This window comes from Phalaenopsis equestris, unplaced genomic scaffold (assembly GCF_001263595.1).
Source record: "Phalaenopsis equestris unplaced genomic scaffold, ASM126359v1 Scaffold000124, whole genome shotgun sequence".
Classification (NCBI taxonomy): Eukaryota; Viridiplantae; Streptophyta; class Magnoliopsida; order Asparagales; family Orchidaceae; genus Phalaenopsis; species Phalaenopsis equestris.
Window position 1 is genome coordinate 214,979 of NW_018164566.1, and position 13,773 is coordinate 228,751.

At 30.1% G+C, this 13,773-nt stretch overlaps 1 protein-coding gene across 1 annotated transcript; it reads right to left on the bottom strand.

The window, feature by feature from the left end:
- Nucleotides 1–11,221: 11,221 nt before the first annotated feature.
- Nucleotides 11,222–12,435, bottom strand: LOC110021230 (protein SPEAR3-like). Its single transcript, XM_020719643.1, has 6 exons — nt 12,220–12,435; nt 12,053–12,124; nt 11,924–11,976; nt 11,764–11,842; nt 11,338–11,441; nt 11,222–11,234 (listed from the first exon to the last, which is right to left on the bottom strand). Exons 1-6 carry the CDS (start codon nt 12,433–12,435, stop codon nt 11,222–11,224), a joined length of 537 nt encoding a protein of 178 aa, XP_020575302.1.
- Between the last annotated feature and the right edge of the window lie 1,338 nt (nt 12,436–13,773).

Consider the following 13,773-nt stretch of genomic DNA (forward strand, 5'->3'; position numbering starts at 1 on the left):
GTAGTCTGATTAAGCTAGAAAAATAATAACTTATTTATTTGAAGCCCCTTAATCGGTGGGTAGATGATAAGCATGATTTTAATGAGAATTTTAATTCATTTAATTTAACATTTTGATTGTTATAAATTTACCCTAAACATTGGATTTGAGGGCTTGGTAGTAAACTATGCTTGATTTAAACTTATTTAATGAGAATTAGAAAATAAGAACGTGTTTAATTAATGAACACCTTTAAACACTACAATCCCAACTTCAATTATAGGTCCAAGATACTTAATGACATGAGCTTGCCCTTAGGGGCACCTACTTGTATAACTCTTTAATAAATCATTAAGTGAATGCCTAGATACCCTGCTCATTAGATAATTAAAATATTAAGGCTCATTGAGCATAGGGTGTATTAATTTATTGAAACCTAATTTAATTTTGGATGATTAATTGAATAATGTAATAAGTTTAAATGGATTCAAAACATTTCAAAGGGTTTCAAAAGTTGTTTAGGGTTTGCCTTGAACACTTTTGGGATCTTTTGGATATTTTGAAGGACAACTGGACTTATTATTCTTTGCTATTATTCTTTGCTCACTTTGCTCAAGAAAATCATCTATTAAAACTTTTAGGGACCCACCAAGTTATGCCTCGAGACTCGATAATTCACCTAAATTAATAAAAAAGCCCTATACTACTTATCCTATATTAATTAACCCAAAGCTCAAGAATTTGAGTCTTCTTTAAGGTATTTAAATCCTTGTAAGCAGCTGAGGATATTTGTTTTTTGGCCACATATGGATCATTGGGCTTGCGTAAGTCTAAGGTGTAGGTGGTTATGACAACAATGATAATACAAAATTCTGCTAAAACGAGCGATACGATGTGGAATTTTAGAATATTATCTCCTACCTTATGGACATTCAAAAAAGGGAGAGAATAAGGACCGATGAACTATTCAACGACTCTTGAGGAGATGATTGCCTCCGATACTCTTAGGTTATTTGTAGTCCTAGCTTGATTACATTAGTTAACCCATGGACTACACCACTTTACAAAATTTTTGAATGAAATCTCTTTTGCATGATAAAGTAAATTTTATATGTATGAAAATTAAATTCAATATGAATTTTATAAAGATCCACTATTAATCACTTGAATCAAGGTTAAGACTGCCCTCCGTAGCTTATCGGGTTAGTAGCTCTCACTTAAGGTCAGAAAGCACACAGTCCAGCTCTGAGCCCCTACCTTTACGAATGCATTACACTTAGTTTTGGTCTTCTATATGTGATCACGGGTGATCTTTCACTTGTTCGTGTTTTACTACGACTTGTTTTCCAACTTTTTCTCGTACCAAAGATTCTCATTTACTTTCCTGCAATTTATTTAAATTTCCTGTAAATATATTATGCTTTATGATGCTAATCATGCAGTGGTAACAGAGGCCCAGATGCACATTTACATTTTATGCAATGCAATTTTATTCATTTACTTTATAATATTTTCCTTACTCTCATTTATTTACTTCATCTGCAAAACTATACAAAAAATGAAAATTACAAAACATGTTTCAAAATTAAAACAACCTCTTTTTCAAAATAAAACAAAAAAAGAAGCATAATACGTCCTTTTGAATTTATAGAAGTCCCTTGTTTAAACTAAGTAAATTCAAAGGAAGATAATGGTATCGAAATGAGGGAACCATGGGTTCGTAATCGCTAAAATCAACTTTAAGCCCCCCCCCCCTCCCATAATGCTTGAATAACAATAAAATTAGAGCATTGAAATATACATGGTAAAACCTTTTGAACCTTAGACTTTAGGACTACTACTTTGACAAGAAGCTTGGAGCTAACTTTATAGGCAACATGACAAGGATGTACGAAAGAAAAACTTTGAGAAAGCAAGTGGATCTACAACAACAATCTTTTCAAGGTTCTTTGTCTAGTGCAACATAAATCTTCACTTTATCTTTAGACCTTTCCACAATTATGTTATGCAATTTAAGCCCTAACTCCCCTTAGGCTTCGAGGTTATCGTTTGTTACAACATAAATCCTCCCATCTTTCAGACTATTTATATGATTGTGTTATGCAAATGTAAGCCATAATTAATAATAGTTGGCAGGATGAAACATTTAATTATATCTCTTTGAGATTGAAGCCCAACCATAGAATAACCCGGGAAGTCATTGGGGTTCTCCTCAGGATCCGTGACATCCCCTAGTACTCTTCCTTTGGATTTCATAATAAATATTCCAAACTTGAGCATTTCTTATTTGATACTCTTTTGTCCAATCTTGAAACTCTTAAGCTCTAAAATTCTTGAAGATAATATTTTCTTATTTAAAAAAGAGTTTTCTTAAGTGACTTCGAACATTTAAGATATAATTAATTATAGAGGCTTGCCCTTATAGAAAATTTTAGAACCCAACTTAATATAAATCCTTTTTAATCTTTCATATCAGATAAGAAAAATTTGTCAGTCAACATAAATGATTTTGCAGACTAAAGTAAATGCAATAAATACTTTAGTTTATTTAATCGTGCTTCACTAGTAAGTAATGTGTCTATTTATCGAGATAGATGCATCACTTGCAGTGTTGTGCTCGTTTATTTAATCTATTGTCTATATGAGATCGGTTTGGTATCGTGCTTTGAAATTTAAACTACTACTTTCCAAATTATAATATGTATATATATATAATGAGTATATATATATTAAATTAAATATAAATTCTCAATTTGGCGACCGACATCACAATAGGCCAAAATTAAGCTTATGTTACAAAGTCAACATTCAAAATCCTTCACTAAGCTTCCAATGGCCATTTCCATCCTCCAATCTACTTTGTTGAATCTTCTATGTTTAAGAACTAATAATCTTGAGGAAGTCTAGCTTGGGTTCATCCAAGTATTCAAGCTTGTCATCGTCCAATTTGATTAATTAAAAAATGAAGCTTATGGGTCTTTAACCAATATAAACAAAATGTTAATTATAAAAGAGAACCATTGCATTGAGGAATGCCCTTAACATCACTATATCTATTTAAAATTTTAGACATGAAACAAAGTGTAGAGGTTGTTTTATCCAACCATAGGATATGATGTTTATAGGTTGAAATCCTTTTTAGCTTATTAAAAATTAAATTACATAATTAGTTTGCTCGAACTAGTAGCACATATATGAATTACTATCGTCCAATAACTCACTATGTAGTACTAAATAAGTGCTTTCAAATTCTTTTAGATTGATTATACAATTTTTATTCAGTTAGACTCATTGTTATGCTCGTAGCCACACAACATGGTAGGACCCATTGTCCAATTTCTTCCAAGTTGAATGATTTATTCTAAGTTTGGTGTTGAGTGAGAAAAAACAAAAAATTAGTTAAAATATATATTAAATCTATATATTTTTATACACATATTACCTTAATAAATGTGCTTTGTGCAAAAAATCTCTCATGAGAAGAACATTGATGGTTTTTTAAAGTTAAACTACCAGTGCCACAATGTCATATTAGAAATTTCTCCAACAAGTTTTTCAAGAGCAAGACACCATGAAACCAATCTAGAGCACCAAAATACTATTGTATAGCATCACAACACTATCATCCAACACTATAACATGACTACAAATTGAAGTTGAGATAAAAGTCAAAGAGCTTGATACCTCAATGCCTACCTCCAACACCACAATGCTAATACCATTGTTGAAACACCCTATCAAAAAGCACCATAATAAAAGCCAAGATTAACTATTGATACGATAGTTAATAGAAAATATTCTAATAATATTATGCAAGTTTGAAAATATATTCTCACCTACTTTTGTTTACTCCATGGAGCATCTGCCAGTACATCTACCACACGAGACCTTACTTAGAGGACTCACTGGATGTATTTATTTGAGAAGTACATAATAATACAATCAAAATATATAGTTACTAAATCATAAAAAATATTATAAAATTATGGAAAATAATAATTATTTATAGATTTTTGCATACATTAAAGCGAACAGTGAAGAATAAATCACGAGCAGAAAGATCCGTATGTGAGCCATATTTACTATACTATTTAGTGCAAGAAGAATCCACATCATTGGGTGTGGTGCCTCCATCGACACTTTCTATTTTTTAGTTGTTTGCTGAAGCATCAGGGAGATGCACATCACATTATCTTAGTGATCGGGAACTTCGAGCAACGACATTTTATCTTCTTCCAAATTACGATGAAGTTCAACCCTTTATGGAGCAAGTCACTAAACTTTATTAATAGTTCATCCTTTTAGGTGGAAATATTAAAATGAGTTGATCCATAAATTTTTTAATGTAGTAACAGTTTATTCTTAAATTCGTTGAACATGGAGGATGATGATATCACAAGCCAAGAGATAGAGAATAACTTTCCTTAAAAGTTCACAACACATAAAGTTAGAGCTTAACAATTTTATTAAACAACTAAGATAAATATTTTTAGTTATCTTCAATGACACGTGAGTGTTTATGAATTAATATATTCATGACCAGAACAATGGAGTAATGGATCAAGGCTTCATAGATTTTGCTTGGGGACCCATGCACATCATGAAAATTTAACAAATTTATGATGTGAAAGGCTACAAGTTTCATATGAGATCTTGGTCAGAAGAAAAAAATACTTGTAATTCTAGTGATTGTGTTAAAACTAAGAAAAAATCAAACGATGACATATATTACTATGAGATTCTCAAAGCAGTTGTTGAACTTTCTTATCTTGACTCTATTAGTGGAAGTGTATTCTAGTTTAATTGTGATTGGTTCAATCATATTTCTAATAGTTGAACAAGGGTAATCCAACCGTAAAATATTGTAGAAGTAAAAGTGAACAAAAGATATGGTAAATTTGACTCAATCATTTTACTAAGGCAAGCAAGTCAGGTATTTATCTTTCATATACACATAGCATAAGAGACAAAGTTGAGTGGGCAATAGTCATAACAGGTAAAACTACAGTGACTATTGATATTGAGAATGCAATTTAACCCTATTATCAAGAAATAGTTGATACAATCATTGAAGAAGTAAATTTAAAGGATTTTACGGTGAACATGAAGAATTTGTATCCATGAGCATGATTCTGATGATGCCTTGGATGAAATAATTTTAACTACATCCTCAACTGACTCATCAAAAGATGTTAACTAAGATGTATAAGTTAATAAAACTACATTACTTTTTATTTGTACTTTTAGTGATGTGTAGATTGCACTTTACAATTTTATTTTATTTTTACTTATGTGTTTTCAATTTCAATAATTTGTAGATTGCACTTTATAGTTTTTCCTTCTATTTACTACATGCTTTTGTGTTTTCAATTTTAGTAGTCTATAGATTGTATGCAATTTACTATTGTGCTTTTTTTTTACCATGCTATTGTATATTTAACTTTAGTATGTAGTTGTACTAATTAATTTTACATTCCTTCTTGTAGATGGCTTCTGGGGAGAGGAGTGCTCTCCCCTCTATTGGCGGACGTGGCATCTTGAAATAGCCAGATCAGTTCAGGTTGGAAAGTAGATCTTAGTCGACACAGGTAATTCCCAAGATTAATTAGTGTAAAATTTAAATAAATATCAAAGTTTATTTTGTCTTTATCTTTTATTAATCATACTTTTTTCAAGGAGAACCGATCATAACAGTCGAGCAATAGTTTGGGCACATCTCACAATCCTTTTGAGTACGACCTATGGAGGGAGGCTGTTGGCGACAAGAAGAAGGGTAGGATCTATGGGTTGGGGTACATCTCAGGCACCGACCTACAATGCCCTCTCGACATCTAACACATCTAGTCTGTCTACTTCTGCTACACAAGAGGCAGAGATTCATTGTCAGGTTGCTGCCCATTTCTCACCCGCCTAGCCGTCCTAATATCAAAGATAGAGCAGAAAATAAAAATATAGATTATGTCCTGAAATGCAGAAACGGGAGCAACTAGTTCTGGATGAGAATGAGGAGGATGATGATGATGAGAGGACAGAAGAGGATGCGTAGGGGATATTTTTTTTTTTTATGTTTGTTTATGTTAAATAATTTTTTGTTCATGAACAATATTTTATTGGACAATTGTTCATTTCGTTTGGTTTAATACACTCATTTTTCTTTTATTTTTTTATATGATTTATGAGTTACTTAGTTTTATTACTATGTTTTGTTGTGTGTAGACTATGCTGTTAAGATTCCAAATGTGTAAATTGTAATGTTGATGGAGGGCTTAATTTTTTTCTGATGCTGCAGGTTTTTGACAACTAACTGATGATTTTATGACTCTTTGATTATGTGCCGATGGTTTCCTGATGGTCCATCGAACAAGCGATGTTTAAATAAAGTGTTGCACTTTTACAATGATTCCAATCATCAGAAATTTTCCATGGTGAATAGACGGTTAAGCTACAGTCAACTGATAGAAACTTGACACTTTTATGTTGGAAGTGCAACTCATTTCCTACATATATACACATTGATTATATTAACGACAACAAGCTAAGATTAAACACGGTATCGTTTTGGATCAACAGTGATGTTTACGATATGTTGGAAAACCATCGGTATATAAAAACTGTCGATAAATCCGTAGGTAATTTTACTAACTACAACCATTTTTTCTACGTTGAATGAATTGTTGGTAGACCTCTAATATACATTTTACCAATGGTTTAAATAATATTACAGACAGTATTTAACCGTCGGTAATAAGCTATGTTCCTTTAGTGAATATTCCTCAACAAAACTAGTTTTACTCATCCTATTCATGGTACTCAACCAAAGAGAAATCCTCTATTAGCATTGATGGCTTTGACCTAACTTAGCTTTATAGTCAACCATTACGATATCTTGTTCTACAAAATTTTAATTACTAAATTTGGATTTTAAAAACACTAAGGAGAGCAAGTGTTCTCATAAAATGCATCATTGCATTTTTTTCCTTTTCATAACAACAACATAGTAAGAAAATAGTGAGTATTAGTGAATGTCAACACCATTAAAGGTGGTTAGCTGACATAGCCTAGATTAAATAAAAAACAAGCTATTTGGGAATAATTGGGTGTTTGAATTTGTTTTTTAATGTTCAAGATAGATTTTTTTATAGTTTAAGAGCCTAATAAAACCTTACAACAAATATTGCTCAAATTTGGAGACTTTAAAAAAAATTTGAATAAATTTTGCTCCATTTAATACACAAAATTTAAGATTTTATAAATTTATATAAAAAATCTTTATTTAGTTCATGACGGAAAGAGTAGTTCTACATTGATGTTTAAAAAGTTGTCACATCTTATAACTTTTGTAATAAAATATGAATAAATATAAATTTTTTGGATGTCATAAGTTTTGATATTTCATGAAAAGGAATAAATAATATGTTCATAAAAAAATCAGTTAAGCAAGACAAAATTTAAAAGAAATACTTTTATGATTAGGAAAATAACATCCAAATTTTGATTTCAAAAAACTTGTAATCAAAGTAAATATTTTGATTATATGAAGGAAATGGTAAAGTTGTTCTATCAACCTCCAAATGAGCCCAAATTAAACAATTGAAATATACTTAAAAAGTTCATTATCTTTTTAGGACTTTAAATAATTATTAAAACTTAAATGCTTACAATAAATTAAATCCTTTCAATGGTATAAGTTTATAAAACTTAAGATCACTCAATTCTAAGATCATTAAGATACTTAAATACTAATGCTGTAGTTTATAACCATAAAAATTAGCACTAGTCATCCAATGGAGTTTTTTAGGCTTTTAGTTAACATTATTATAATATTCTTTTCAAAAAAATAAGAATATACCCTAATTTTCTATATATAAAATACCTAAATTTTGACAGAGTTTAGTGATATAAAGTGCTTTAATTGTAGCTACAAAATTTTTCTAGAGTATGTCTAACTTTTTTTTTTTCAATTATTTTTAGATTATATTATAATTTAAAGGTGTAATGGCCATATGATTTTAGGTAAGGTATAATTATACACATCTAAAGTGAAATATATTTTTTTATTTGGCAAATTGGTTGAGTTAGCAAAGTAAAATTTATAATTTAATTCAAAAATAGTATCTACATATTATAAAGTAGCTAAAATATTCATTATAATTATTGCTATAAAATATCTATGACAACATATATGGTGGGAAGTACATTGTAATAAAGTGGTATAGAAACCTCCATATGCTAGTATATCTAAGAAATCTTATATAAAAAAGTTTTTCAAAAAATATATCAACTATGTTAGATATTTGTTAGACCTAGAATTCTTTTGGTATTTTAATTTTAAATAAGCATTATGGATTGAATTTTGTATAGGCCAAATTTGATATCAAATAGTTTAATACAAGCAAGAGTACTTTCTTCTAGCACCCTCTCAATATAACTTTACTTCTAATTTCTTCCTTTATGCTTCACATATAAATTATTCTCCATCATAGTGGTGACAACAACTGGTTTGTGAAAAGATGTTGAGCAGCATGAGACACTAAGTACCTCATCTCCTAAGGATTAAAATTTATGATATAAAATTAAAGTCTTTTTTTTATCTCCTAGATGTTTGGAAGGTGGTAGAAAAAGACAATATTAAGCCTTGAGATAAAGTAGCATTATTGATGATCCAAAGAGGCTCTTTGAAGGAAATTTGAAAGGAGAATAGGAACCGCATTTTATCTTCTAAGCTTTAGATGGAACTCACTTTGAGAAGGTGGTAAAAATTAATATCCAGTTTTAATAATGTCTTGGAAACTACTTTAAATAGCTTAGAGGATCATATAGATGATTCAAAAGTTTAGCTTCAAACATTTCATACTAAAAATGGAGCACACCAATTGAAGGAGGTAAAAACATAGAGGGATATGGTTGCAAGTCTTGGCTTTGGTTAATACTCTATGAATGTATGGAGAGAGTTTTGAAGTTGTTTGAATCATTAAAAAAAATTGATTTTTTATTTGTCAATGAAACATTTGGCAATAATATAGTATCCATTAAGGAAGCAAATGACATATAGTCCATATCTTTTGATGAGAATATAGGATCGTTAATGGAGCTTGAGAAAATAATAAAAATTAGGGTACTGTTAAACATACTCTCTAATCAATACTTTGAAGGATGATAAGGATAACTTTAGGGTTGAGGAGAGCTCAAGAGTTGGCATCTATGAGTAATTACTTAAATATAGTTGGCATCTAAGGATAACTTTAGGGTAAAGAGAAAATGACAAAATTATCTTATGATCATCATTTTATTTCTAATGCTTAGTTTATGTTAGGCAAAGAGTAATATGCCAAGCTTAAGGTAATTACTTAAATAATGATCGGATCGCATCGAAAGATAACAAGGAAATTATAAAAATTAACTAAACAAAATTAATTTTTAAAATTAAAATGAAAAATAATAGAAATTTATCCTAAACATAAGAAATTATGCGATGAGTTATTTTAAAAGCATGTGTAGGAGATACAACATGGATATGGTTTTGGCATATGCCATTTGGGCGTCTAAATTGTGGAAATTTTTATAATCTCCAAATAAGATTCATGGGGTTTTGTATTTAAAAAAGCAAGTTAGAGAAAGCATTTTGAAAGAAGCAAAGTATAGAGCAATTGCACCACTCCAACTAATCCATATGGATGTATGTAAACCAATTGCCCTTGCGTCTTTTTGTCAAAGTATTATTTTTTTCCAGCTTTTATTGGTGATAATATTAAAGAAAGAAATCTTAGGGTCTGTTTATGGCAGCTTATAAGTGTGAAAACGCCGCCTCATCATTTGGAAAACACAAACGCCGCCTCACTGTTTGGAAAACACTTTTCGACAGCATATCCAAATGTGGTTGGGTTTTTACACTAAACGCAGGCCGCGGGTAGAACCCCGCGAGCCATCTGCGAGCCAGGTTTCAACATAAAATGCTTATCTGGATAAACACAAACTGCCCCAAATGCACCCTTAGTCAGTTCCTTGTATGAAAAGTTGGAAGTTTTTATTTATGAGTTTCCATGCAACGGTGGAGAAAGGAAGTTGATATCTGATAAAAATCATCCGATATGGTTAAAGTAGAGCAATAATATGACAAGGAAAATTTAGGCTTAGGAAATGGCATGTGTCTCAATATCCTCCACCAATTCCCAACTTCAAACATAAAAGACATGATGCCACAAAAAGCATTGAGAAAGAGAAAGTCAAATACCTTACATAAAGGTGTCTAGGACCATTAAATTTTCACATGTTTCAAAATAAAATTGGCTATGGTCACTGAAGCTCAAAAGCTATCTTTAGTAATAACCAATCTAAAGTATTTAACGTATTTAACATTATCATATCTAAAGTTGAAAGTGATGTGGGGTTCATTGATGAAAGAGCTTATGATAGGCAAAGGAAGAATAGCAACTTTCAAGATGAAGAGTTATAAGTACTCATGAAAGATGGCATATCAAAGATAGATTAACACATGACTTATTATATTTTTTATTATAATAATAAATTTATGAATTTGATCAGGTCTCATGCCTTGCAATATTGTATTAGATAAACTCAAGAGCAAATGTTTTAATACATATTTGAGTACTTTCTCACCCCTTTTCTATACACATAAGATTTCTCTCACTCCTATTTTATCATCACATGTTAAACCTTTTGAATTTAGGTATACTTATTAATGATAAATGAGTTGATTATTTATGATGTTCAGTAAACACTAAGTACAACTTTTGGGAGGAAATAGTGTATAAGAATATCTTGATATATTTCTATATAAAAGCAATATAGATGGAAATTAAAAGAAATGTACTCGAAACATTTAAATATAAATAGAGACCCTCAAATAATTAAAATAGTACTTTTAGCATTATTTTTAAATTTTATTTATCTTCTATTTTTGGCATATATCTTCTAATTTCATCATCTATTTAATATTCATCTTGCAATATTAACTTGTCCAGAAAACTGAATTATGTCTGAAAATACTGAAAAAATTTTGAAATCATTTTAATTATTTTTAACAAGATCTTCAGTGGCTTTAAAAAAAACATTTATTTACAAATTATTACTCAAATAATTTTCTATTAATCCAAAAAAAAAAAAAAGATGCAAATAAAATATACTAAAAAAACAAATTATTAATTTTAAACTTATTTTAGTTCTTAAAACCATACATCTAATGAATAAGGAAAACCAAAGAAATTCCTTTTCATAAATTTTATCATTTTACACATCTGATACATGTACAATAGATAGACAAACAAGAAAACAATTTTGATGAATATGATCAGTTATCAAAATTAATAAGGCTTTCAGCAGGTTCCTTAAAGTGATAACCTGAGCTCCAAGTCTAGCTCTTGTGAGTCGCTTGAATCTGAGACATGGCCTAAAGATCCTGCAGAGTAGCTTTGATTTTGCAGATATCTCCTCTCCATTGTTTCCTGTCACAAAAAAAAAAAAAATCAATGGCGCTTATAGTTTATGGTTAATTCATATAGTAAATATATATAGTTATATATATAAAGTTTTAAAAAAGGAAACATTGTCATTTAGTCTTAAGGACAAAATAAATAAGCTAGATACAATGCAGTACAAAATGACTATGTTCTAATTATTTCAAAAAGACTTTTATTTATGTTCAAATTCATTTCTTTTTTGATCATTTGTTTACTACTTCTGACATAAAAATAAATTATGAGATTCTGACACAACTTTTATTCATCAATTCTATATGAATCAGCGCTGGCATACATAGTTAGTTACCTCCATGAGTGGCAAATTAGCCACCTGCCCAAGATAATTGGCATATGAATTACCATTGATGCCATCAGGCTGTAAAAACCTAGAAAAAAAAAATTACAACAGAAGCAAGTTAACAGTCATATATGAAATACATATACCCTAAAAGATAATCATACTGTACCTAGCTGATGTGCATGAGTATGATTCTCCAATTCTATTATCTTCGTACAGATTCTGAAACAAAGTTAAAATCAAGTTATTTGTATGTATAAATTCTCTTCTTTTTGCAAATAGGAAGCAATCTACCCACCGAAAATTTGGGATATTGAAAAGATGTAGGGGAAGATGATGGAAAGTTGGATGTTTGTCTCATGCCATCCTCCTGCTTTGTACAGGTACAGGGTTAAATTTGTAACAAAAGTATCATTAATAAGCATACCATACAATGGAATGATTTTATGAAAGATGTATACAAACCATGAGAAAATTACTATGGAAGGGAGGATGAAGTGATTGCATGTTATAATTATCCATCATTTGGCTCTGAATTCTAATCTTCTCCAATTGGGCCACCCCAAGTCCTCTCTGAGGTTTCCTTGGCTTCTCTGAGCTGATCTTCTTCCCTCTCCTTGAGGAATTAGATGATGATCTTGCGGTCCCAAATCCAAAATCTCCATGTTGATTGCTCCCCATCTTTGAGAAGAATGAATGAGAGAGAGGGAAGAAGATTCCAAGTGATTAATGAAAGTGACAGATGGCCTTGGCTTCTTATATAGTGTTTCTCTGAAGAAATTAGTGCCTTGCTGGATTATGGATTGCCATTGATTTCTAGGAGATATTGCTTGTTTTGTTTCTAATGGCTTACTGTTGTAGTTGTGTAATACAATAGATCACAATAATCACTACGTGAATTGTGTGCCATGTATTTATTATAGAATTTTAGTTGGGGACAGATTTGACAGATGAAGTGGGGTCAGTCGAAAAAGTACCAGCTTGCAGGATTTCTAATGGTAATTTAACAATTTAAATTGGTGAAATGTACCTATTAATTTATTTGTTAGAAAAAGAATATTTGAGTGTTTCATTTGGATTAAAATGGCTTAATGTTTGAAGAGAAGCTTAGGCATTATATACATGAAGCATTGCACAAATAGTTGCATTTGAGTCTTCATAATCAATGTCTTTCTATTTCTAATGGCTATTGTTAGCAAGTAATGATTTTTGTTTTCATTTTAAGTGATGATATGTCTAATCATCTAGTTATTTACACATGGAGCCTAAACTTAGAAAGATATTACAAATCAAATTTCTAGCTTTGAACATCGATGAAAAATTGTTATGACCTTGATCGAAGTATGTTCGAGCCATGACCAAAAGCATTATAAGTTTATTTGAAATCATATTCGAATAAGGATTTAACTATGAATTAAAAAAAATCTAACAAGGTTTTAGTAATGCTAAAAATGTTTCAAAAAATTTTGTTTAATGATTGAAGAAAGTTTGGTCATGAATTGAATAATGATTGAAAAATATTTGATCAAAGTTTGAAAAATGCTTGATGAATGTTCGATTAAGGTTAAAATAATGATTGAACAAGCCATAGGAAGGTTGGTCAAAATTTGACTGAGGTTCTACAAGGTTGCATTTTATGGAGTCTTAAAATGCCTATAATCCATAAATTTTAGCTACTTGATTGTAATATAGATACTATTAGATAATGAGAGAGGGCAACTATGTTCTGTTATAGACGATATCGATGTGATTATATTCAGTTGTATAGGAAATTTAATTACTATATTATAAATTTTGTGATTGTAGTCACCTTATTGCTAATTTCTTTTTAATTACTTTGATTTAGTATAAGGCCCCTATTATGATTTTTTGCTCGTTAAGCAATATAATACTTCTCATTGTATTGGGTTAGCTATAAGATTATAATTTATTTTATATATACATTATCATTTATTGTTTTCAAACTTTGTCCAAGCATAGTTGAATCTCTCTCTAATTTTGTTTAATTCTTATTTGAAC